General features: G+C 37.5%; 2 protein-coding genes across 2 annotated transcripts; one reads left to right on the top strand and one right to left on the bottom strand.

Annotated features, from left to right (window-relative positions):
• Positions 1–2,838: 2,838 nt before the first annotated feature.
• On the bottom strand, positions 2,839–8,634 carry LOC146508749 (uncharacterized). Its single transcript, XM_085178368.1, has 3 exons — positions 8,105–8,634; positions 3,242–3,574; positions 2,839–3,044 (listed from the first exon to the last, which is right to left on the bottom strand). Exons 1-3 carry the CDS (start codon positions 8,172–8,174, stop codon positions 3,037–3,039), a joined length of 411 nt encoding a protein of 136 aa, XP_085034494.1. The 5' UTR covers positions 8,175–8,634; the 3' UTR covers positions 2,839–3,036.
• On the top strand, positions 5,169–9,210 carry LOC146508748 (tripartite motif-containing protein 16-like). The gene has a single exon (XM_085178367.1). It carries the CDS (start codon positions 5,760–5,762, stop codon positions 7,488–7,490), a length of 1,731 nt encoding a protein of 576 aa, XP_085034493.1. The 5' UTR covers positions 5,169–5,759; the 3' UTR covers positions 7,491–9,210.
• Positions 9,211–25,498: the final 16,288 nt, after the last annotated feature.

Below are 25,498 nucleotides of genomic sequence, written 5' to 3'. Positions count from 1 at the left end.
ACGTTCGTACAATATAATTATCACGTTCGTACAATATAATTATCACGTTCGTACAATATAAATATATTGTACGAACGTGATAATTATGTATATTGTAATAACGTGATATTATGTTGTTCAAACATGAAAGGTATATTGTACAAACAGGAAAAGTATCTTGTTAGAACAATAAACTTTTCACGTTATAACGTGATACACTTGTATTTTTCTTTTGCCTGGGTGGCAGCTCTACGCTTCCGTAAGAAACCTTTAAGGCTGCTAGGATGCCAAAATCTAAGACATCCACATTGCCCAAAGCATAAATACAAAATAGATAATGAAATTATCTATGAATTCTAAATTATTATTCTGTAATGTTTTTTCAACTTGTAGATTAAGACATTTCAGTCTATATGAAAAACTAGATGAGCAAGTGTGTGAACAACCTTTGAATCTAAATATTTATTGTGAAGACGTTTTTTTTCCTCCTTTGATTTCTGAGTAGCAATCAATTCAAAGACTAACAGTAACACAGGCTACTAAAAATGCATAAATTAAAAATCTATTTAATGGAGAAAACACAATAACAAAAAATTAATGACAGGAAAATTATTTTATTTTATTTTTTCTTCCTTGTACCCATTTGGAGGACTCCATATTAAACAATTTAGTTGATAAAAAAATTTACATTGATCGCACTGGAAAAGGTCTTTTGAAGCATAAACACCTGTAAGCAGTATGAGCACAAAGCTATCAAGGTTCTCAACTGTGACACACAAAGGCCTAAAAGAGAACTGCCCTTACTACAATACCATAAGCTGCTCCCAAGATCAACATGTTTGCCGTTGTTTCGATTTAACAACAAATATAAGAGCTTTTATATGTGAATGCAGTTTAGTTAAGTTTTCCATTCATGTATGTTTGCCTTCATCGTACAGTACATTCTGCTAAAAAAGACCACTGTGGTGAATCGGTTTGGGGCCTGTCAAGCTACTTGCAACATGCACTAAATGTGGCTTCCTGTTCAGTAGCTGTGTCGCCCACTGACTTTCCCAGTTTAGAATACATTAAAGATTTGTTGTGCCTCTCAAAACAGAAATGTAATTTGGTGTTTGACATGGTGCAATTTATTGGCATCACAGTGTTTCATGTCACAGATATGAAATTACCATTTTCAGATTTTATATGTTATCCAGTGGTGAAAAGTCAAAGATTTTGGGCGACTTTAGAAATCACAGTGAGTATCAAAATTGCATAAATCCCAGTAAAATTTAATGTAGTCAAATAAAATAAACCAAAATGACAATTATTTGAGTGAATGGGATGTGAGTAAAGATTAAAATAATAAATATTTATATTAAAACATAATTCAATCTTGTAATATATTGAGCTAGTAAAGTGGGCTATATTGTTTAAACAGTTCATGTATGTTTTTAAACATGAACAAATATTAATTTTCATGACAGTAATTTCATAATTTGCTAATTAGTAAAGCTGGACTAGTACTAAATTACGATCATGAAGATTGTGTCATTAATTAAACAACACAATGTAATATTCTGAAAATGTTTTCTGTGGTTCTGGAAGAAAAGTTGTGGTTACCAAAAATGTAACGAAATTAAAATTAGTTTCATTCCTGAGAAATTGCCATTTGCTTCAGTTCTATGTAACAAATTTTTTCATGACTTAACTGCTCAGTCACCCTTAAAAATGTTGAAAATTGTGATTAGTGAGATCCGGTGATATGTTAAGCGAGGTGCCCTATTTAATCTGACCATGCATGCTGCTTTAAGACTGACTTCAAAGCAGTACAATGCAGTTGATACAGTTTCCTGTCCCGTGGTTTGGCTTCTTCGAGCTTTCTACTAGTAAAGCGAGAAATGAAAGTGCCAAGACAGTTAAAGATGCTCGTACCTGCACGTTTACTCGTGATCTATGCTAAAAGCAGCACAAGTTCATTCTTGGTTGTTATGTTTTTTTTTACAATCATTAAATAAAATATGATGAATGATTTTGATCAGTAAAATAAATACAACTAACTAATTCTGTTGGAAAAATTAATGTTTTATTAGTATTTCTGCTATATTTTGTGGGGATTATCTGTATTGTTGAGTTTTATTTTTTTATTACATTTTCTTTCTTTATGATTTATTAATCATATATCCCAATTCAGGTTAATTATTTCTGCCGTGGCTACTGTAGTGTGTGGTTTTAAAAAATAAATAAAATTGTGAGTATGAATTTGGATGATGACATTGTGGTCTGAGAGACAGAGGCAAGTTCCAACCTTGATATTTTTTTTTAACCTGGTGATGGTTGCTGTGGCTTTTCACACCTTTTTTGCAACCAGCTACTGCACCGACACAGTCAAACCAGCACGTACTTAAAGGTCTGTTTGTTCCACTGAATCTCTCCACATTGCAGCAGCCTGGGTTTCTTTCCTTCTCTGCTTTCACTTTCAACATGTGTTCACAGCATGGCTTCCAGGTGCAATTTTAACACTTGATTGTTGTTAATTTGTTCTTCCAAACTACTTTCTTTTTTTTTAGTTTTGATTTCAGTTTCCACACTAAATTATTCTGGCAATGATGACAGATTCTGATATCCAAAAAGAAGTGCATTTACTTAGGTCAGTTTAGCAACATATTGCTTTATTCTTTCTCAATGTATTTTTAATGTTCCCTTACATTAGTCCAAAATTCACAGCACCAGTAAAATACAACCTAACATATGCATAGTAAAATTGATTTGTATTATAATATGAGCCTCCCCTATTATAAATGACACAATTAAAATAAAAAGTAGCTGCTTTGGGACTACTACTACTGTATATTAACGAGATTACAGACAGAGGAGACATAGTTATACGATAAATCTTTAATATGCAACTGAAGCAGTTATACTCTATGATGAAACATTAAACTTATAAAAAAAATGGTGAAAAATATGTTTGATCCATTTACTTCATTCAGCCAAAACAGAGCAAAGAGGTGTTCTCGAAATGCTTTTTGAACAATATTCATCAAAGTATCCATCCCAAAAAAACAGCTGCCTCAGTCACTGATCTGTAAAAGAACAGACAGAATAAGACATCAAATCCATATGTGGTAGAAATTGAGTTTATCTCCCCAGCTTCCCACAAAGTTAAAAAATTACAAATATTTCACCTCCTCAAATACAAAGCTGTACTGAGGAGTAGATTGTTATAATCAAAGTTAAAAAATAATAAGGACATATTTAGTGACTCTGATCATGAAAATACCTTTGACATCAACAGTGATAAAATGGCCCATGGCTGTCTCTCTACTTGCTGTACACATAGCCTTGCACTGAAAGGTCCCGGTGTCATTTGGTGTCACGTTGAGGATCTCTGTCACAACCAGTCTGCGTCTTTTCCCTTCAGAGATTGTCTCACTCACTGTTGTGAAGTACTTTTTGGGGTTAATTAGCTCAACACTTCCATTGGTGACATCATGCCACACAACTTGCACCACACCACACGATTCGAAGTTATAATGTGCCTCACAAGTTAGTGTGACTGATGAGCCTATAGACGGAGTGAATCTCTTCTGTAGGTAGCGGACTTCCAAATTATCTAGAACATAAAAAAACAGTGTTAATATCTCACTTCATGAAAATAAATTGAATTCCCAAATCATTTTTGAGTCACTTCAAGTCAGTGCTACTGGTGTGTGTTAAAATATCATCTGCCCAATGGGAGTTGTTCAAAGAGATGGTAAACTGGGTGTGATGGGTCTTTTATGATGTTTGTTGCTTTCCAGAGACAGCAGGATGTTATGATATTGTTCGGAGCAGGTATGTGTGTTGTTTTCTCTACAGTTATATTAACTCCATGAAGGGCCTTTTTGTGAGCCCCAGAGCTACTGCTTCTCATTATCAGGACATTATAGGTCAGGACACTCTCAAAAACGACACCACCCATGTTGTGGCAGGTTGAATTTCCTGACAGCTGTCTGGAAGTTTACTCACTGCTGTGCTTTGTCGATCAAACAGTGCGTGTTTTTTTCCTACTGCTATCTGCAGTTTTAAGGATTACTAATCAAAATATTATTGCTTATGTTTTTACAGCAAGAGTAAAAACCAGGGGTCCGTTCTTCGTACCTCGCTTACTACATCCAAGATCAAATGACACATCCAAGATCAAATCATCGCGCCAACTTTGAGCTCGCTATTCCGGTTCTCCGAACACACCTGTTGTTGACGATTAGTACAGCTGGATGAAGTAATGTGAGATCACTGGGTGGCTTAAAAGGGGCTACGCATCGATAGTAGAAACATTGATCGGCAACCCTTTGATTGGTCGGCGAAAATGTCGAAGGAGCGCGCTCAGTATTTTTCGGCAGCAGAGCAAGAACTACTTAGTATTACTCACCTGCACATTTATACTGTGAACCCCCTTTCGATTGACAAAATCCCCTTCATTGGGGCCTGGGGGGGGGGCTTGATCGCAATGTGTGTGCAGTCTATGGTACCAATCACATTAGGGAAGCCTGCGGACAATCGAGCTATAGTTACAGACATAGGTCATGATTGCATCACATTTATTATCGAATTTAATGTACCTGCAATAGAAAAAAAGCCCTGTTTGACAACCTGTGGTCTTAAGTGGCTTGGAAAAACCACAAACACACCCAGGAAATGCTGCAGGAAGTGCCAGGTATACTTTGCGAATGGAACGGCAGACAGCACTTTTGCCAATGTTCTCTGCGTCTCCAACAGCGTACAGAAAGAAACGCAAGGCAATGCACACAGTTTGTGCAGTTGTTAATGCCCGACTACGGTGAGTGGAACTCTTAACATAGGGATCCAACAAGTTGGTCAAGTAAATAACACCCTCACGGGAAAATCGATATCTCTCTATGAGCACACTGTCGCGCTGAGCTAAAGGATCCTGTCTATCCCGCAATATACGCTGAATTCTGAAAACTCTCCTTATCAATCTTGCACCTTCCGCAATGGGTTGCTCGCGTACAAACTGACAGGACATGGCTGCGACAGACTTCCCAAATCCACCTTCGCTTTTATAGCCGTGGTCTCTCATCTTGATTACACGACGTAATTTACTATTACTACTCTAAAATATGAATTACATCTGAAATAATCAAATACATGAAATAGAATGATTAATAGTACATTTCCCTTTTTTTTTTTTTTTAGGAAATGACCTGTATGTATCTGTATGAAATCAATAAAAGAATCAAATACTGCATTATCTTTAGTTACATTGATAATATTTATTTATGGAAAAACAGTGGAAAAATGCTTGCTTTCGTATAAATGAAGCGGACATACCCGAGTGGCCGCGATCTAATCCTGTTTACATAAAGTAAGCCTGCTCCCAAGCAGGTTTACACTTACGGATCTGTTGCTATGACAGCAAGTCCCGGATGAGCTTCGGAGAACCGAACGATCCGAGATCACGCGAAATCGTCAACAAACAAATCCAGCTAACTTACTTAGCGAGGTACGAAGAACGGACCCCAGAAGTCTAGGTTTTCTTCATAACAAAATAACAGATCAGTAATTGTCAAATAAATTGTGGTTATATTTCATTCTTCCTTGAATTGCTTACTTTTTCTAACAGAAATAAATCAAGAAAAGTGAAACTGTATCTTTGAAAAGTGGAATCATTTCTGATATGTAGACATATTTTTTTTTCTGCTACCGCTAAAAAGACTTATGAGGTCATGCAACTTTCACTGAGAAAATAGGGACTCAAAGCACGCTTCCTCTTCTAATAAACCACTCCTCTTACTGGAATGTTGTGTAAGCTGACTACCACACCCTTTTCCCTATTGGAGTTATATTCAAATGTATTATCAAGTGAAATGGCGTTGCAGCTAGACCGAGAAAAGCTCTGCTGTTCCATATGTTTGGATTTACTTAAGGAGCCAGTGACTATTCCCTGTGGGCACAGCTACTGCATGAATTGTATTGAAAGCCGCTGGACTGAAGAGGAACATAAAAGCTACAGCTGCCCTCACTGCAAACAGACCTTTGCACCAAAGCCAGACTTGGTGAAAAGTGCCATGTTTGCTGATTTGGTTGAAGCCTTGAAGAAAACAAGACTTCAGTTTGCTCCAGCTGATCACTGCTATGCCAAGCATGGAGATGTAGCCTGTGATTTCTGCACTGACAAAAAGCTGAAAGCCCTCAAGTCGTGTTTGGTGTGCCGGATCTCCTACTGTGAGCTCCACCTTCAGCCTCACTACGAATCCTCTGCCTTTGAAAAGCACAAATTGGTTGAACCGCTAAAAAATCTACAGGAGAAATTTTGCTCTCATCATGATGAAGTGATGAAGATCTTTTGTCGCACTGACCGGCAGGCCATCTGTTTTTTGTGCTCCGTTGATGAACACAAAAATCACGACACAGTCTCAGCTAAAGCAGAAAGAAACAGTAAGCAGATGAAGCTTGGGGTGAGTCGGGAAAAAATCCGGATGAGAATTCAGTACAGAGAAAAAGATCTGAAAGTTCTTCAGGAGGAGATTGAGGCCATCAATTTCTCTGCAGATAAAATAGTGAATGACAGCAAAAAGATCTTCGCAGAACTAGTTTGTCTTGTTGAGAAAATGAGCTCTGCTTTAAATGAACAAATCAGATTCCGGCAGAAAGCTGAAGTTAATCGAGTTACAGAGTTAAAGGAGAAACTGGAGCAGGAAATTGCTGAGTTGTGGGTGAAGGATGCGGAACTAGAGCTGCTCTCAAATACTGATGACCACATCCAGTTTCTACTTAATTACCCTTCACTGTCACATTTAAGTGAGTCCACAGACTTGCCCAGCTCAGATGTCCATCCTCTTCTGTACTTTGAGCATGTGACAGTGGCTTTGTCAGAGATCAGAGGTAAGCTGGAAAATGTTCTAAATGAGGAATGGCCAAAAATCTCACTAAAAGTGACTGAAGTGGATGTTTTACTGCCAATCCCAGAGCCAGAGACAAGAGAAGAATTCCTACAATATTCTCGTAAAATCACGTTGGATCCCCAGACTGTCAACCCATGGATATCATTATCTGAAGGCAACACAAAAGCAACAGTGATGAAGGAAAAGCAAATATATGACTGTCACACAGACAGATTCACTCACTGGCTTCAAGGCCTCAGCAAAGAGAGTCTGACTGGACGTTGTTACTGGGAGGTTGAGAGAAGCGGTGGGGGAATTTTAGTAGCTGTTGCATACAAGGACGTTAGCAGAACAGGGGATGAGAGTGGATTTGGAAACAACGACAAGTCTTGGGCATTAGGATGTTTTGACTTTAATTACTATTTCAGACATAACAATATGAAAACTTTACTCAAAGGCTCTCAGATGCCCAAAATTGGGGTGTTCCTGGATCACAGGGCCGGTACGCTGTCATTCTACGGCATTTCTAAAGAAATGATTCTCCTTCACAAAGTCCAAACCAAATTCAGTCAGCCGCTATACGCTGGAGTCTCGGTTTACTGGGCTGGAGACACTGCTAAGTTGTGTATACTAAAGTCAACTTAGTCAAAAGAGGTTGATGGATAAGATACTGCTTTTAATTACGTGAACAAAAGACATTTGACCTGTGCATTGCATTCTGTAACCCCTTAATGCCTATTATATCATATTGACACATAGAGTTTTTTGGGGGATGTTACTCCTCACTTTGTTCTGGTCACTTTTTCAATCCATTGTAAAAACAAAAGGTTAGTATAAATGTATCGATGATGTCAAATACTGAATGTCAATATTATGTTGTAAGCAGTGATACACTCAGGCTTTATGTTTATGAGTGATGCTTCTTTGGTATTAAGTCAGTGAAAAGATTAGAATAAATATTTCACATACTGTAACATTTTCTTTTATTCCCAAAACCTTTAAGCCTCACTTTCAAGTACGGTTAATGGTCAGACTACAAGCTGTTATTAACACACATTTGATTGTAACAAGGTTATACTGCCACGGATATTTCTACATACATATTTTTATATTTAGATGATTTTCTTGGCTTAATGTATGAGTATAATTAGAAATGACGTATCGTGTATGGCTTTATTGAGATAGATTTTCTGGCGATGACACCATCCATTATCAAGAAAATAAAATATAGAGAAAAAAATTAAAAACTGTTTACTAACCTGTCTCCTGAGCAAACAACAGCGAAAAAGTCATCAACAGCACCACTGCAAAGCCAGTAAACCATGACATTGTAGATAAGATACAACAGCAGGAATCACCAGAGATGAACACGAGGACCACAGCACAAATGGCAGACTAGGTTATAGGTTTCACATAAGATGCATGAACACCACTGGCAATGTGTGAGTGTGTTTGCAGATGCGTGGGTGGAGGATATGCAACTCTGTGCTCAGCTATGTGTGAGTATCTGCATTCCATCTGACCACCACAAACCTACTGCCTCTCTTTGCGCTCTGTTGAAAAAACACTTTTTTGTTGCCTTGAATGCAGCTTTCACTTTTACTGTGCACTACAGTTAAAATTCAGTCTGTCTTGCCACTGTCTGTGTTGTTACAGATAACCCGGTGTATGATATAACAGCCTCATTACCGTATGTAAAAATGTATTTGAATATTTTAATTTCATTTGATTTTCTTAAGAACCTTACCCAAACCCAAGGTGGACTGTTTGTTTGTTTATTTATTTTTTAATCCCTGCACCATCTTAATTGTGACTAATTGTTTTGTTTTTATTTTTTCACTGAGGATCGCACTGCAAAGACTGAACTCTAAGTCAGTTGAAACCAAGAATAACTTGCACCAGACTGATGGAAGAGAAAGGTGTGGGGAAGAAAGAGAACAACTCATGACTTCAAGCAAATTGTTGATAGAAGTAGTGTACAGTATCAGACAGCACTTCACATTGTAAATGGATATGACCCAATCCATACTACTAAAGCAGCCCAAGTGTTTCTCAAAGCAAAGAAATGAGATATTCTTTGATGGCCAAGCTAGTCAGAATATTCAAGCTAGTAGATCTCATTTTTAGTAGAAGTAGATGTACATAAATCTTAGTGAAGAATACTGTATAGAAGAATACTGGGTGTATCCATATGTACGCATGTATGTGTATAACTTGCACATACCTTAATTGTGTAAATGTACATTTGTTTGTGTTATTGTTTAAATACTTACGCTATTGTGTATTTCACACACATGGAGAGATGCCAAACTGCCTTTCATTGTTCTTGTAACAGTGAAAATAAAGAGCTGTTCTATTCTATTCTGTATACCTTTTCCAGATCCACTGCATACAACAGTCCTGTATCCACAGAGGATATGATAAAGGATTCTGCTGCTACCAGAAAATCAGCATCCATGTACTTTTACCAATATGTGGGCCAGCTCATAATGATTAAGACACTTTTCATTTCCTATTAGTTTCATCAGGCAGTTACACATATTTTAAAGTGAAAATTGCCTAAAACAACTCAGAAAAGTTGGTTCTCAGTTACTGTTTGAATATAACATGGCATTATTAGGAAAACCATTTGAATCACATTATTTAAACCACCATAGTCATGGCTCTGATATTAGTGTGACAGCAAGAATTAAACCTAGCTTATCTTATTTAGGCAATAAGTAACTAATGAGCTTAGTGATGACAATGTGGAAGCATGAAGTAACGGCCCAAGATCCAAACCTTCCCACATTATCTGTGAATCACCATGGTGGCTGTGGACTGTACAGAGTTGCCTCCAGCAAGCTCCAGTAATATAACTCTAGGCATATCATTGTGTCCCAAATAATATGTTAGCCTGAAATGAAATCACTATGTATTGTTAGCAGCCAACTTCCCAGAAGAGACTAACCTCTACTAACAGTTCACATGGTTTTATATGAGACTGTGTATCTATTTAACTGGTTAAAACTGGTGGGGAGTGGGAGGCACTGAACTAAGAGGTGACTGATATCGGGCACCAATTATCGTGTCTACAACTGCCCCTGCGCATTCTTTTTTACTCATATGTCTGCAGGTTTCTAAGTAATTATTCAATCAGTAAAAAATGTTTACTTTTTGAAATAAAGGCCTGTTAAGATTCATTTTATTTTATGGTCACATGTCTCCCAATCTGAACTCAAGCAGGGTTGGGCCAAACAACAACAACAACAAAAACTATTACCTAATAATCTATAAAAAATAAAGACACGATCAATTAATCTCCCATCTTGTTGGTGTAAACAACTGTAGTTAGAAAATATTTACATTACATAAACCACTGATAAACAACTTGAGGCTTAATTTTTTTAAGGGGCCACATGAGAAATTTGGACTGTTGTTGAGGGCTGCACCTATAAAATGAACAAATTTCTGTCCAGTATTAATTTTACTCTGTATAACCTTATTGGTGCAGTCATCCACAAGACTTCTTGGAAAAATGAATTGCTCACCAATACAGAGGTATTATACGTTATAAAGAAACAAACCTATTTGTACGGCTTTGTGCAAGTTAATAGTTGTACTGAGCACATGTGCCCACTAGATGGGGCTGTTTGTATTTAAATATTTTTAGGCGACAGTCGGAAAACCACTGTGGCAATTCACCTCAGTTCATGTTAGTAAATACTAGTTTTGCAGTTTTAAAATACTAAATATGGATTAGGTTACTTCAGATGACATATAGCGTCATAACTGTAACAACTTTGGTTTGAGGATTGAAATATATGCATATTATAGTCTTGCTTCTGTTACTCATTTTACATCATAATTTGAGTGATGAATAAACTAACACTGAATTGAAAAAATAAATATTCTGTTCTATGTTGAAATTATACTGTAAAACACCTTACATGTTATCCATGTTGTCTTACATGTCACAATTAATGATCATTTTGCTACTTTTTTATTATTACTCTTTTACTTACAATATTTTTGGTCAGATGTGAGAGACAGATTTAAAAAGGGCCTAAACTGTATTAGAGGAAGTGAGTATTTACCCTCATGTTCCCCATCTCACAGCAAAATGTTGGATGTTAAGAAAATTAAGGTATGAACAGTTTAGTAAAATGTGTTTTTCATGTTTTCAGAAACAGTTTTAATCCAAAAGGAGCATCTGCTCTTTCTATATTTTCTTCCTGATATGTCCTTGATCTAACACAGCTGATTTAAATGGCTAAATTACCTCCACATGTCTTGAATTTCTCCAGAGGCAATGAACTAATCATTTGATTCAGGTGTGTCAACCCAGGGTGATATCTAAAACCTGCGAGACACCGGCCCTTGAGGCCTGGAGTGCGAGACCTCTGCATATGACCCCTTATGAGCAAGCGCTTTGGCGACAGTGGGAAGAAAAAACTATTTTTTTTAACAGGAAGAAACCTTTGGCGGAACCAGGCTCAGGGAGTGGCGGCCATCTGTTGTGACTGGTTGAGGGAAGGAAGACAATAAACTATAAATCTATTTAACAAAAATGAATGGGCGATGTCCTCCTGGAAGTGAAAACCCAAGAAGAAAAAGATGAACAAAAAAAGGAAGACAGTTGATCTGACTCAGACAACATTTACTCTACCGCTGATTAGATGTGATGAGTATATAATTAGTTTATCTTGTTTTTTTCTTCTTCTCATGTTTAACAAAAATGCAGCAAATAAACACTAGGCTTGGTAAAAACGTGCAGAAATTACATCTATATATTAACATTATATATAGATGTATATATAGCAGGACAACATTAAGTGCTTTAAATACCAACAGTGTAGTTCATGAACTCATAGGGAAGTAAAACTGCATGACAGTGTGATACAGAGTAATGGCATGCAATGACTTTTGCAGAAAGGAAAGGATACACACACACACACACACACACACACACACACACACACACACACACACACACACACACAAGCACACACACACACACACACACAAGCACACACACACACACACACACACAAACAAACACACGCATCCACACAGAAATCTGCTTCCACTACTTTTACTACATGAAAACATACTGCTTTGTGTTTTGTTTATGCTGACAGCCTCCTGCGTCATCTAAATGACGTCATCCCTTTTTCTTCATTTATTCATGGCTGAAGAATTAGAAAATATCATTATTTGTATAGCTAAATAAATATCTACAATGCTGTCAAAAACAAATTACTATCAGATGAAAATTGGGAGCAGACAATGCAGAACAGAGTGCACACAGCCAGTCTCTGGTCTCACATGGCTGCCAGGAGGTCTGCAATGACTGCCCTACACCATCAAACTCATTTGCGCTGGTGTTGGCAACATGTGCACTGAAATCTGAACATGCTGATCAATGTTGTGTTCAGCGATGAGTCCAGATACGGCCTATGGCAGTTGGATCGCAGGTTTAAAACGTGGAAAAGACACGGAGAGCGCTATGCTGACTGCTATACCGATAGGGTAACAGCTTTTCTCATCTCCACCAAAAACAAGGCTTGTCATCACTGGATCTCAATCCACAGAAATACTGAGATGGGATATGGCATTTCCTCAACCAGAGAAACTCTATCCTCCAAAATGGCAACATTGCCCCAACAAAGCAGGATTTACCACTGACTACCTCCAGAATTTGGGAGTAAAAAATGACTGCATTCAGTCCCGTGCTAACTTGTGGGATCAGCTTGTGCTTGACTTTTGTGCAAGAGCGACCAACACAGCTATACTGGCAGACTTGCGCTTAATGCTGGTTGAAGATTTGGATACCATCTCACAGCAGTGTGGGACCAAACTGGTGACCAGCATAAGGAGGAGGTGCCAGGTTGTTGTGGTTGTGTAAGGTTCTTTCACGTGCTACTGATAATGGTAGAGTAAATGTTATGACGGAACATTGTTTTCAAAGCTTTCACTTTGGTAAATTTTAACATTTTTAAGCAATACAAAACAAGCTAAAACAATAAGTTGCCCCTCTGAAAAACTCAAAGCAAAATGAAAAGCAAGTGATGATGTCACATTTACTAATTGTTAATTTTAGTCTCAAATCACTTGGCCACGAAAGGAAATGATGAATTTACCCTCCCCTTTGAACAAATCAAGGAACTAACTACTTTAGAAACTATTACAGTCACAATTTACAAGCCAGAACACGTTCGCTGAACATCAGTTCAAGACCGTCAATAAAGAAGAATGGAACTACGGCACTATGTCAATTCATCTGTTGGTAGGAGAGCGAGGACCAGAGACAATCAGTCAGGTCTAAATCTTTAATAATTAAACTTTGTTTTGTTTATGTCAACCATTTCTGTCATTGCTGTAATTCATAGAAGTTACATTTTACTTCAAATAAGCAGTTTATAATCATTCTTTACAAGCTTCTTTTGTCTTGCTCCATCTCTAAAAGACAAAAATAACTACGTAGTTTACTAAATTTACTAAATGTGTGTCTGTGCTTATTTGAAGTGCATACATTTTCTATATGCTTGTAATACATTTAGGATTCCTTAAATTCCAAATGCCACTAAAAAGTTCTGGTTTGTGTTTTTCCAAACCCAGCCAGTGAAATATTTATTTCATCAGCATATTTTGTGCAGCGTGTTTTTTTTTTTGTTTTTTTTTTAAGTTAAATTTGTACTGCAGAAAAATGAATTAAGGGTAGTAATAATAATAATAATGTTTTGAGGAAGTAGAAGTCTTTGACTTTCTCTGAGTCTTTGAGAATGTAATTTCTTTTGAAAAACTTCATTTTACCTGAGGCTCTTTTTCTTTTTTGGTGAGTACAGTCATAAAACATTTAGATCTGGGGTGGGGGAACTCCAGGCCTCAAGGGCTGGTGTCCAGCAGGTTTTAGATATGTCCTTGATCTAACACAGCTGATTTAAATGGCTAAATTACCTCCACATGTCTTGAATTTCTCCAGAGGCATGAACTAATCATTTGATTCAGGTGTGTCAACCCAGGGTGATATCTAAAACCTGCAGGACACCGGCCCTTGAGGCCTGGAGTGCGAGACCTCTGCATATGACCCCTTATGAGCAAGCGCTTTGGCGCTTTTTTAACAGGAAGAAACTTCTGGCGGAACCAGGCTCAGGGAGTGGCGGCCATCTGTTGTGACTGGTTGAGGGAAGGAAGACAATAAACAACTATAAATCTCATTAACAAAAATGAATGGGTGATGTCCTCCTGGAAAACCCAAGAAGAAAAAGATTAACAAAAAAAGGAAGACAGTAGACCATAAAATTATGATCAAACATAATGCTAAATAGCTAAATGTTGCCCAGGCCTTAACAAGTAAAGAATCACCACAGGACTTCAAAGGCACACAGTTTTTATAAAAATTAATGAATAAATTGTGCAGGCAAGACATGGATTGCATAACTTGATTTAATAACTTCAAAAAAATATTGAAAAGTAACATTTACTCTTTTTTTTATAATGCTAATAACAGAATCTTGTTGGATTGTATATGTGTGTTTTTGCCTACCTGTAGGAGGAGCAATAATCTTCAAGTTGGTTGGAATCAGCTTTGGTCTGCTGTGCATCATCCATACTGCTGTTAATGTTTATATCTGGCTCCAGGCTGGTGAGTATCAGCCCACCCCTTCCACAGAAATGTACTACAAACCCAGATTGATGGCTTAACGAGCGATGTTGTGTTTAAAGTAGGAGTTTTCTGTATCATATGGGTCACTTTCTTTTTACTTGACTAAATGTGGAAACCTGCTTAAAACACATAACCTGACTGGTAGTAGGTTATTGTCACGGTTCTGGGTCAGTTTGACCCAGTATTTTGAGTTATGTTTTGGTTTATTTTTGAATGATGGATTGTTCTTTATGTTTCTCTGGTGCTTTGTTGGGTTTTATGATGAATCTGCATTTCAAGTTACTTTGGTGTGTTTGATTGTTTTCTTATTCTGTTAGTTCTTGTGATGATGATGATGATGTTCTATGTTCCAGCTTATTCTGGTTTATTTTTAGTTCTGCCCGTGTTAAGTCTGTGTTTCTTAGTCTGCGTCCCTACACACTGCTCCCTGGGCGCTGCATTGGTGGCTGCCCACTGCTTCACTGGGTGAATGGGTTAAATGCAGAGGAGTAATTTGCATTTAGGGGACTAACACATACATATTACATTACATTACGTTTTCGTTTATCACCAGCAATAAAGCTAAGGTTCTCAGTTTCAATTCAGTCTCAGAGTCTCGCATTTGGATCCTCCTCTCCATCCGCCTGCACACAGAGCCCTGACAGTTATGTTCCATGTCTAAGTCTAAAATTAGCTGGAAGCACTACGAGCACATGCCAAGTTAATAAAATTGATTTCAGTTCAATCTGCTGAAAAGTGATTCCCATCTTAGTTTGTCAGCTAAAAAAGTCTCCTTTATTAAGCTATGGAAGAATAACATTTATAAATGTTATAAATGTTATTATTTAGACATTATAATGTCTAAATGTATCCAGTGTTAGGCTTTAGAGCACTAATCTGCAGCCATCACCTTAGAAATAAACAGCAGCACTGAGCAATAAAATAATTAACTTCAGTTAAAGTTTTTATCTTACCACTCTGCACTAAATCCCATCATCATTATCACGTTCTGATGTCTGATTGGAGAGATAGCTTAGGAATCATTTTGTGCAGAAGAAGAATCAAATCACTCATAAAACACCTGTTCTTATTTAAGCGCACACAGAATGTACGGCAGAAACAGAGAAAGTTGATAAACATCATAGAAATAGCTGTTATCTTTGGCTGGAGCTTTAGGTTTTGTCAAGGCAGCAAACACAAGAAACACAAAAACGTCTGGTTGTGTTGAGCTTCACTTGTAACATACCCCTTAGATCACATTAAATATAAAAACACAGCAAACACTCACTGGAGTTCTATTGACTGATTGTAGTGGGCTACACAATCTGATGCTATCTTCAAGTTAACTACATTATTTTTCCTTATTGACTTCGTTAAATTCAATCAGCTAACACTTTTAATTAGTTTCGAAGGCTATGAGTCCTGGATGAAATTTCAGAAAGAACAGTGTTAAATTAGCCCCGACCTCAATGCAAATGCGTTTCCCATAACACTGAGTAGCAAGTCAATGTATAACATGTAATTAATTACAAACATTTCCTTGAATTCCTCTTCCAGATGAGACTTCAGATGGCTCAAAAAACAATTCAACGTGCAATATCACCCTATTGTCACCTGATGACATCTCAGCTGTACTCTTAGAGAGAGACCAGTTGCTTCAGGAGAAAAAACAACTTAGTGAAGCGAATGATCGGCTGAATCAATATAACAAAAGACTGCTTGAAGTAAACAGCCAGCTGTATCGACATGAAACACAACTCATTCAAGAGAAAAAACAACTGGAGAAGAAGAACGATGAGCTAAAGGCCACCTATAGACACCTAATTGAACAGAAGAGGGTGTGTAATGACAATATCATCAGTCAACAAGTTCAGATAAAGGATCTTCAGTCCGAAATAGACAGGGGTAAGTGAATTAAATAAACAAAGTTAAATTTTGCAATCTATGCTAGTAACATGATTCAGAGATGCCCTGGCCTCCATCTCCTCCATCTCTTCATGGTCACACTATGGCATTCCCAAGACAGACATATATAATCCACACATAATCTGATACAATCTCTCCAGCTGCTCTACTCTGAGGTTTGCCCAATTAGCCAAGCTGCTCTAAGGCTGAGCCCAGTCGCCCTTCGGGGGAAGCTAATTTCCACTGTGTTGTATTGTATTTTTGATCTCATTCTTTCAGTCATTACCTAAAGGTCATAACCATAAGTGAAGGCTGGGACATAAATGGACCAGTAAATTGAAAGCTTTGTCTTTATACTAAGCTCTGTCTTCACTACTACAGACCGATACAGTATCTGTATTACTGCAGACAAGGGTCTAATACATCTGTCAATTCCCCATTCAACTCTCCCCACCTGGTGAACGTACCCCAAGGTACTTGAAATTCTCCACCCTGGGGGAGGAACTTGTTCTCAACTTGACTGAGGATTATTGCCTCAGATTTTGTGATTCTAATACTCATCACCCAACAGAATAACATCATCTGCAAAAATCAAAGATGACATTCTGTGACCAATTCTGTCCATAAAAATTAAAAACTGAATGAGCAGCACTAGCAGAATTCAAGACCCATCGAGAATGATTGAATGATTGAATTATTGATGGAAATGCGGACCAAGCTCCAGAAAAGCTAGTGTAAAAGTAGAAATCCCCCAAAAGATGCCCACTTGATCCAACTCCAGCTCTGCTCTTCACGAGAACATGTGGACGAAGATTTGGTAATACGATTACAAAATCGACCTTCACTTTTATGATGCCCTGGTGCCACATGCACTTATGTAAATATATATATAGTATTTGTTTTTGACAAAGCATGGTTGGCAAAGAAGTCCGGCAACGAAACACCGTTCGGGTTCAGGTTGAGCAGGCCAACCCTCTTATCCACTTGGAAACTCCAGCACATAGATGCTGAACAAGTATACCCACCTCTACTTGTTGCCGTTCACCAAGGGCAGCTCCAGAGTGGAACAGAGTTCAACCCCTCTCCAGAGACTGGTTCTAGATCCCCCAGTGTGTGTTATGGTGAGCTATACTATATCCAACTGCTATCGCTTGGTCTCAAACACTAGTTCAGAGAACTTACATTCCATGTACCTAAAGCCAGTTTCAGCAATTTGGCATCAGACCACCAAGACTTGTGACTTGTCTTATTTGCTCTGCACAGTGTCCTTGGGTGTTTTGAAAGGCACTTTTAAATAAAATGTATTATTATTATTATTATTATTATTATTATTATTATTATTATTATTATTATTATTATTATTATTATTATTATTATTATTATTATTATTATTATCTCTGCCCTGTTGGTAGTGTGTTCACAGGAAGGATTGACCCATGTGGCTCATTCAGGCTGAGCCTTGCCAGGCTCCATGGCCTAGGGGCCAAATACCCAATGCTCACCAATGAGCCTCTTGCCCAGGCCTAGTTCCAGTATTAAGGCCCTGGTAACCCCTATCCAGGCAAGATGTTATGGTACATTGGTTTACCTTCAATAAGGGTCTTGAGAATTCCACTTAGTACACTTAATCTAAAACAAATTTTTCTTGGGACACTACAAGGGCAAATTGACCTCAAAAACATAGCTTCTTGGATCAATAGGACGCATACTCCTCTCCACCACAATAAGGTAGTGATTTATGGAGAGGTAAATGTAGGGTCTACCTTACAATATAAAGCACCTTGAGACGACTGTTGTTGTGATTTGACACTGTATAAATAAAAATGAATTGAAATGAACTGAATTAATTCAGATCCACAGGGGATAAATTGAAATGTCTGTTTCCACCAGTCTTTGAAAACTGTTCAAATTCAGAAAGTAAGAGTGTAAATTTGCATTTTAAAAAGTAAGCAGACATTCAAAGTGTTTTTCTGGCTCATTTATCATCCATGAGTAGCACATTGCAGTTTGATGTTAATATGGTGTTACACTGAAGAAAAAGTTCAGTGATCAGACCTTTACTGCAAGACTTTGAGTCACACAAAGGCAAAATTATCAAATTTTAAGTTGCAGTGTCCTATGCATAACAATTTTAGCTGAACATGAACATTAAATGTGACATGATATTGATGACAAAATGCGTTGTGTTCTATGGTGTTTTTCAGTGAAAGAATTGTGCCGTCCACTGCAATGCAACCCTCTGCCTGTCCCACCAGTGATGCCTGTCCCCCCAATGCCTCCTGTTCCCCCAATGCCGCCTGTGCCACCAATGATGCCTTTTCCCCCAATGCCGCCTGTCCCACCAATGATGCCTTTCCCCCCAATGCCGCCTGTCCCACCAATGATGCCTTTCCCCCCAATGCCGCCTGTCCCACCAATGATGCCTTTCCCCCCAATGCCGCCTGTCCCACCAATGATGCCTTTCCCCCCAATGCCGCCTGTCCCACCAATGATGCCTGTGCCCCCCGAATGCTGCCTGTGCCACTAATGATGCCTTTCCCACCAATACTGAATATCTCACCTGATTTATCATCTATCATGCAGAGAGCATAATAGAACCATTAACCATTAAGTTAGATCAAAAGGAAATTAATCTTTCTTTCTGTTATGCCCTATTATGACATTTTATTCATGACAATAAAGTGTCTGCATTTAAAACTACTAATATATATGTAGTTTTAGATAGTTTTACGCCTTTGTAAATAATTAAAATGATCACAGGGAGGAAGCAAAACAGAATACCACACATGGACCTTCAAAGTAAAACAGGCTTTTGGCCTCCGGACCTGCTCCGTAATGGACCCCTGCTTTGTCAATCTCCGGGCCGGCCCTCTGACCTATATATAAACTGTGTTTGTGAGCTCCACTGTTTTCTGTGGACTGTTTTTGTTTCTTATTCCGATTCATTGTCAGCGCCTGGGTCCACCCCTCTCGATCTCCACACTCTCCCAGTGGTTCCCAGCCTCAATGTTTCCAGCTCTAGCATGTTTCCCAGTTTTTGGGAAATTCATTAACTTATAGCCTTCAGTTCCTTTTTGCTTGTGTATTATCTGCCTTCAGCCAAATAAACAGCATACTTTCAGTTAATCTCCACTTGTCTCCACATGTCTGCATTTGTTTCCTTACGCCATTAACATGCCACACAGTCAATTGCTTCCACTGAAAGAAACCTGTTGAAGATGGGCAACCATATTAATGCACTGCAATGATAGTAGATATTTTTTAAAATACCCTCAATAAGGAAATGACATCATAAGGGAAGTAAGATTGCATGACATTGGGGTATAGAGTGTGTATACATATCTGGATGTTGGTTTCAGTGGAAAAAAAGAACCATCATGGGAATTTTAGTTCTATGTGGCTCGCATGCAGTGAAAATACAGCTTTATCTCGTGGTGTTGACTCATAGAAAAAAAAAAACGTCAGCAATGAGGAATACAAATAGCTCCCCTTGTGGGGAAATCGGTAACTTGCTAAATGTTTGCCAGTTAGCTACAAGTTAGCATGTCAACCACACAGATGCTTAGACTCTTTATTATATACAGTATGGATCAGTGTTATTGGATTATGTAAAATTATCATCAGGAAAAATGTGAAGAACATTCATGTTCCATAAATAGGAGCCAAAGCTCTTGAATAGATCTGCTGTTCGAGGCAAATTTGGATCATGATTGTAGTAAGAGTAATTTACCAAGTTAATACTTCAGCATAACTCAGATTTGCAAAAATTTATTTGGGAACACAATGCACCCTTGAACCTATTTACCTTACTAAGAAAGCTATTAGAATTACACTATCTATATTACCATAGTCATAGAACTGGGATCTATGACAGCAAGATGGCTGTCAGTTAGTCACTCTGTCAATAAGTGTATGAGCAGAGCCAAAGATAGCTGTGAGGGAACGTATAGAATATACAGTAGGCAATTTTAAATATTGATTCTTCTCTAGGAAGCTGATTATGTTGCAACAACTTTAATACTTTAATGTTAATTTAATGTTAATTTTTTATAAATGTTTGGCCTATAAAAGACGTTACTGAATAACTCCACAAGTTTGATTTTCCATTGGCTTTGTTGATGAGACTCGCAACAGAGAGGAGGTTCAGCGCCTGACCCAATGGTGTTCATCAAACAACCTGGTCCTTAACACCAGCAAGACCAAGGAGGTCATTGCAGACTACAGGAATGCTTGAATTCCAAGCAGAACAGATTGCCAATAAGTTCCTGGGCCTTGACATCGCAGCTGATCTGACCTTGGCTTTGAATACATTTCACCTGGTAAAGAAAGTCCAGCAAAGACTTTTTTTTCCTCAAGAAGGATAAAAGAGCTGGGATCCATTCTCAGGTAAATATTCACAAACTGAACGCCGCTCAAAAATGAGAAGTACAGCCGTTCAGTGATAGCAATTACATTACACAAGGCAGACTATGGAATTGTTACATCCCACAGGAGGATGTCTCTTCTCCCTACTAACTGTTTTGTCTAGGCTCCACCTCCTCTGTCCTGATTGGATGCTGCTCAGAGTCCGGCTAATTGGTAATCAGCAGAGCACTACTTAAGGCCTGTGGAGCTGTGCTTCTGTGCCCTCTGGCCATTTTGGTTGCCATACCTGTACAGGCTTGCATGCCTTTCTGATTTGTATGTGCATTGTTGTTTTCATGTTCAGACTGCTTGTAGGGGAGAGCTGCCTTTTGTTTTGACATCCCGTTTTCTTCTGTTTATGTGTTGTTAGGTAGGTTATGGTTATAGGTTGTGTATTTTGTTTTCTTTGGAGTTAGGTAAGTTTCTTTTATTTTTACATCAGGGATGTTTTGTTTGTTATGTTGGCCTTAGCTCTCCCTGAAGTTATACCTCAGTCTGAACCCAAATCTCATCACCAGCACCTTTTAAAACCTTTTAAACTTACCATCTTGGCTCCTCCTTCACTATCCACCTTTATGTTCGTCCCTTCAACCCCCTAGACTAGCCAGGGGACGTAACAGAATCTTAAAGTTAAATTGTGAAAAAGCATGCAGATGTTGTCTAAAAACCAGAAAGTACCACCATGGGATTGACTTCAGTGGGGTGAAGTCACCCCCTCATGACTTTTAGAAAGAATGCAGGTTTGAAGACCTTCCTCATTACAGTTTTTCCTCAATCAATTCTCACAACAGAAAAGTCATTCTCATTACTCATCATGCAGTTCTGAAAACTTATTTTTCATAACACAGACGTATGTTATGAAAAATATGGCTCATGGCTGGTGAGTGGGGACTGCAATTATCCAAGTCCAGTTTTATGCCTTGACTGATGTGATGACTGTCATGAGTAATAGTGGGTAATGACCCTCAGGAACATGTCTACAACCTCACTATGAGTTATAATAACTCTCCATCAGTTGTTTTAGAACTGAAATAACCTCAAAACGTCTTCACAGACCCAGAAGAAGTCCAGTTTATCAAGCACTCAGGACTACAACTAGTAGTGTAGACTACAAACTAGTTTGAGATTAAAATCTATTGAATCTTTAGCAGTAAGCTTTTCCTGTGAGGAATTTTGCTAAGTTTAAGACTTAAAGTAAGGTTTAAGTGTGCGTTGAATAACAAGTTCAGATGAACATAAAACGTACAGTAAATATAACATAGATGATATTAATACAAAGTATTATATAATTAGGTTCAATATTCCTATGCCTATACCACTTAATGCACCTCATTTATTGTAGAATTTATTATGTAATTTTCTGCTGTTGGACATAATCTAAGCTGTATTCTACTGATTTAAAGGTTATGCATACCACAAGATATATAATGCATTTTAAACTGGGGTTTATTTTATACTACATCATGGTCAACAAAAAGCAACAAACACAAAAATCTGGTAGAAAATTGTTTAAGTTAAATGTATATGTACAACCCAAACACTGCAAAATAAGAAGTGTACAGTTATAGCAGTGCAATAATGTTAAACATGTCAAATAACTTAAAGACAGGATATGAACTCATAGGAAGTAAAACTGCATGACTGTGTGGTATAGGGTGTGTATAGATACTTTTTAAATTTGTAAATGTTATTTATTTATTTATTCATTAAGAAAAACATAATAGGTTATTTATGGCAACATAAAGACAAGGCAACATAGGAAAATAATTATGCAAGCACCGATAGGCCTTGCTCTATATATTTTTTTAAAAATGGGGAGATTTATCAGAATTTCCTTTGTTTACACTTTTTTTTGTGGTTGATGACACAACCGCTATAACTATACTATCTAAAGATCAGTGAATATAAAAAGGAGATGATTAATTTACCACAAGGAAATAAAAAGCTAAAGGAAACTAAAGGCAACAGCCACAATAAGAGATTCAGCTTACATGATGAAACAGTGCTTTCTCAGATCGTCGGTGTAAGAAGAATGGAAACTCAATATTCTGTCACTTCAGCTCTTGATAGCGGAGAAACAACAAGAGCAAATCACAAGCCAGGTATCTCTTAAATTATTTTATTCTTTTCATCTCTGGTATGATCATTATAATTTACATTTCTCTCTAAATTGATAGTTTACAAAAGTTTTGACAAAAGGCAAATTAATCAAGGATTACAGTTTTAGCTTTTATTCTTAATTAATCTACTTTTGTGAACAATAACCACTGCAGAGAAATCTGGGTCCAGATATGTGCCATCTGCATTCAAAGGCAAAAAATTATTCAGTGTGAGGGACATCCACATAAAAATGTTGTTATATGGTGTTTAAAAAATGAAGCTACATACTAGCATAATTACATTAAGAAATGACAATAAAAATAATTTAGTGTACAAAGTTGTATAAATGTAACGGAAGAATGTAGGGCGCCAGGCCCATAGCTAAGATGATGAAAAATATGCAATGGAGCAATTTTAACAAAATGTACATGCAAGACAGCTGGATTCTATAATTAGATTTAAACATCATGAAAACACAGAGAAAACAAAAAAATTAACTTTCTTTATGCTGATGATAAATTTTTGATGAATGATGTGTGTGTTGTAGGAGGATCAAGAATTTACAAGTTGGTTGGAATCTGTTTTGGCTTGCTATGTGTCATACAATCATCGCTCAATGTCTATATGTGGCTACAAGTCGGTATGTATCAGCCCACATTTTACAAATCACAGTAAAAACTAAACAAAAAAACAAACAAACAAACCCATATCTGATTCACTTTGTAGATGAGAATTCCAACAAATCAAAAAACAGTTCAACTTGCAATTTTACCTCAGTGTCAGCTGATGACATCAGAGGAGTGCTTTTAGAGAGAGACCAACTTCTTCGAGAGAAAGAGCAGCTGAATCAATTTATAGATCAGCTGCTGCAGACTAAAGACAAACTGCTTGAAGAGAACAGTCAACTGAATGAAAAGAACAGTCAACTGAATGAAGAGAACAGTCAACTGAATGAAAAGAACAGTCAACTGAATGAAGAGAACAGTCAACTGAATGAAAAGAACAGTCAACTGAATCAAGAGAACAGTCAACTGAATGAAAAGAACAGTCAACTGAATCAAGAGAACAGTCAACTGAATGAAAAGAACAGTCAACTGAATCAAGAGAACAGTCAACTGAATGAAAAGAACAGTCAACTGAATCGAGATAAAAATCAGCTCCTTCAAGAGAAAGACAAACTGCTTGAAGAGAACAGTCAAGTGAATCAAGAGAACAGTCAACTGAATCGAGATAAAAGTCAGCTCATTCAAGAGAAAGAGAAACTGCTTGAAGAAAACAGCAGACTGAATCAAGGTAAAACAAAACTGATTCAAGAGTCAAGCCACTTGCATTAGAAATTGGAAAGACACGTACACGTGTAATGTCATCAAACAACACTTCAGTGAAAATTAGATAAACTAAGCTAAAGTTAAAATTAGTAAGTAAAAGAAATAAATCAGAAAATTCAAACATTACTTGTCTACTCCAGTACCTATGGCGATGGATGAATGTGATTGAAAATTCTGCACCAAGTGAGCTATAAATGTTTTATTTGGTGATAAATGGGATGGAAACCATTTCATAAAGATTCAGTCTTGTTTTTATTTGACTTGAATTTGACTTGTGTTTTACCGTGTTGCATTGGATTGTTTCTGTTCCAATCAGTATCCTGATATTCTTTTTCCTTTGCTAATTTATTTAGCGCTACCAAACCTTCCAAGATGTTCCCCGGGATGGAAAAGATTCAGGTCAAGCTGCTACCACCTTTCCTCTTTTAAATCCACCTGGGGGGATGCCAAGAAAGACTGTGAGAGGCTTGGAGCTCATTTGGTGATTATCAGTGATGATGCAGAAAAGGTATTTAGATAAACTTTTTTCCCCTGTAAACATAAAACGTGTAGCAGAATAAAGCCACTCTCATTTGTATTCCAATAACAATAGTTATCATTTGATTTCGTCTCTGGTGTGTTCTGCACTCTCATGTTCTGAAATGTCTGAATTTTTTTATTGTCATCCTCCAACAAAAGTGAATAAAACATTAAAACCACTTTCCCTCAAAACAGGATTTTGTCAGTTCTTATGGACAGGCTGTAAATCTTTGGATCGGCTTCAAATATGAGTGGAACTACATGAGCAGTATGTGGACATCGAAATGGGTGGATGGAAGCCAACTGTGTTATAAGTGAGGCCCTTTGAATCTTAAATCACCACATCGATCCTGTTATTTTACACTATAAAATGTCTGATTGCCCACTGAGGCAAGAGCTACACACCAAAGGAATCCTTTTTCGATTGTAGTTAGCTGGTTAAGAGCAGCAGAGAAGCAACAATTATTAACCATTTAGCCTTAGTAGAGCCACTCATTTCAACCTCAACACTCCAAAGCTTCATGCACTGAAAACACATTTTGTTTTTTCTTCTAGCAACTTCGGAAAAACATTCTCATCCTCTACACCCTGGACTTGTGCGTACCAAAGGGCAACTTGGTACATTTGGGATACTGCTGAATGTAACGAATACTACTACTGGATGTGTGAGAAGGAGTTAAACTTCTGGCTTGACTTTAGTAAATAGAAAAAAGCATCAAACAGCAAAACTGATTATTCACACACACACACACACACACACACACCATTCT

The sequence above is a fragment of the Neolamprologus multifasciatus genome, chromosome 11 (genome assembly GCF_963576455.1).
Source record: "Neolamprologus multifasciatus chromosome 11, fNeoMul1.2, whole genome shotgun sequence".
NCBI classification, from domain to species: domain Eukaryota; kingdom Metazoa; phylum Chordata; class Actinopteri; order Cichliformes; family Cichlidae; genus Neolamprologus; species Neolamprologus multifasciatus.
Note: the sequence above shows the minus strand (reverse complement) of the source record. Positions and strands in the feature narration are given on the sequence as shown.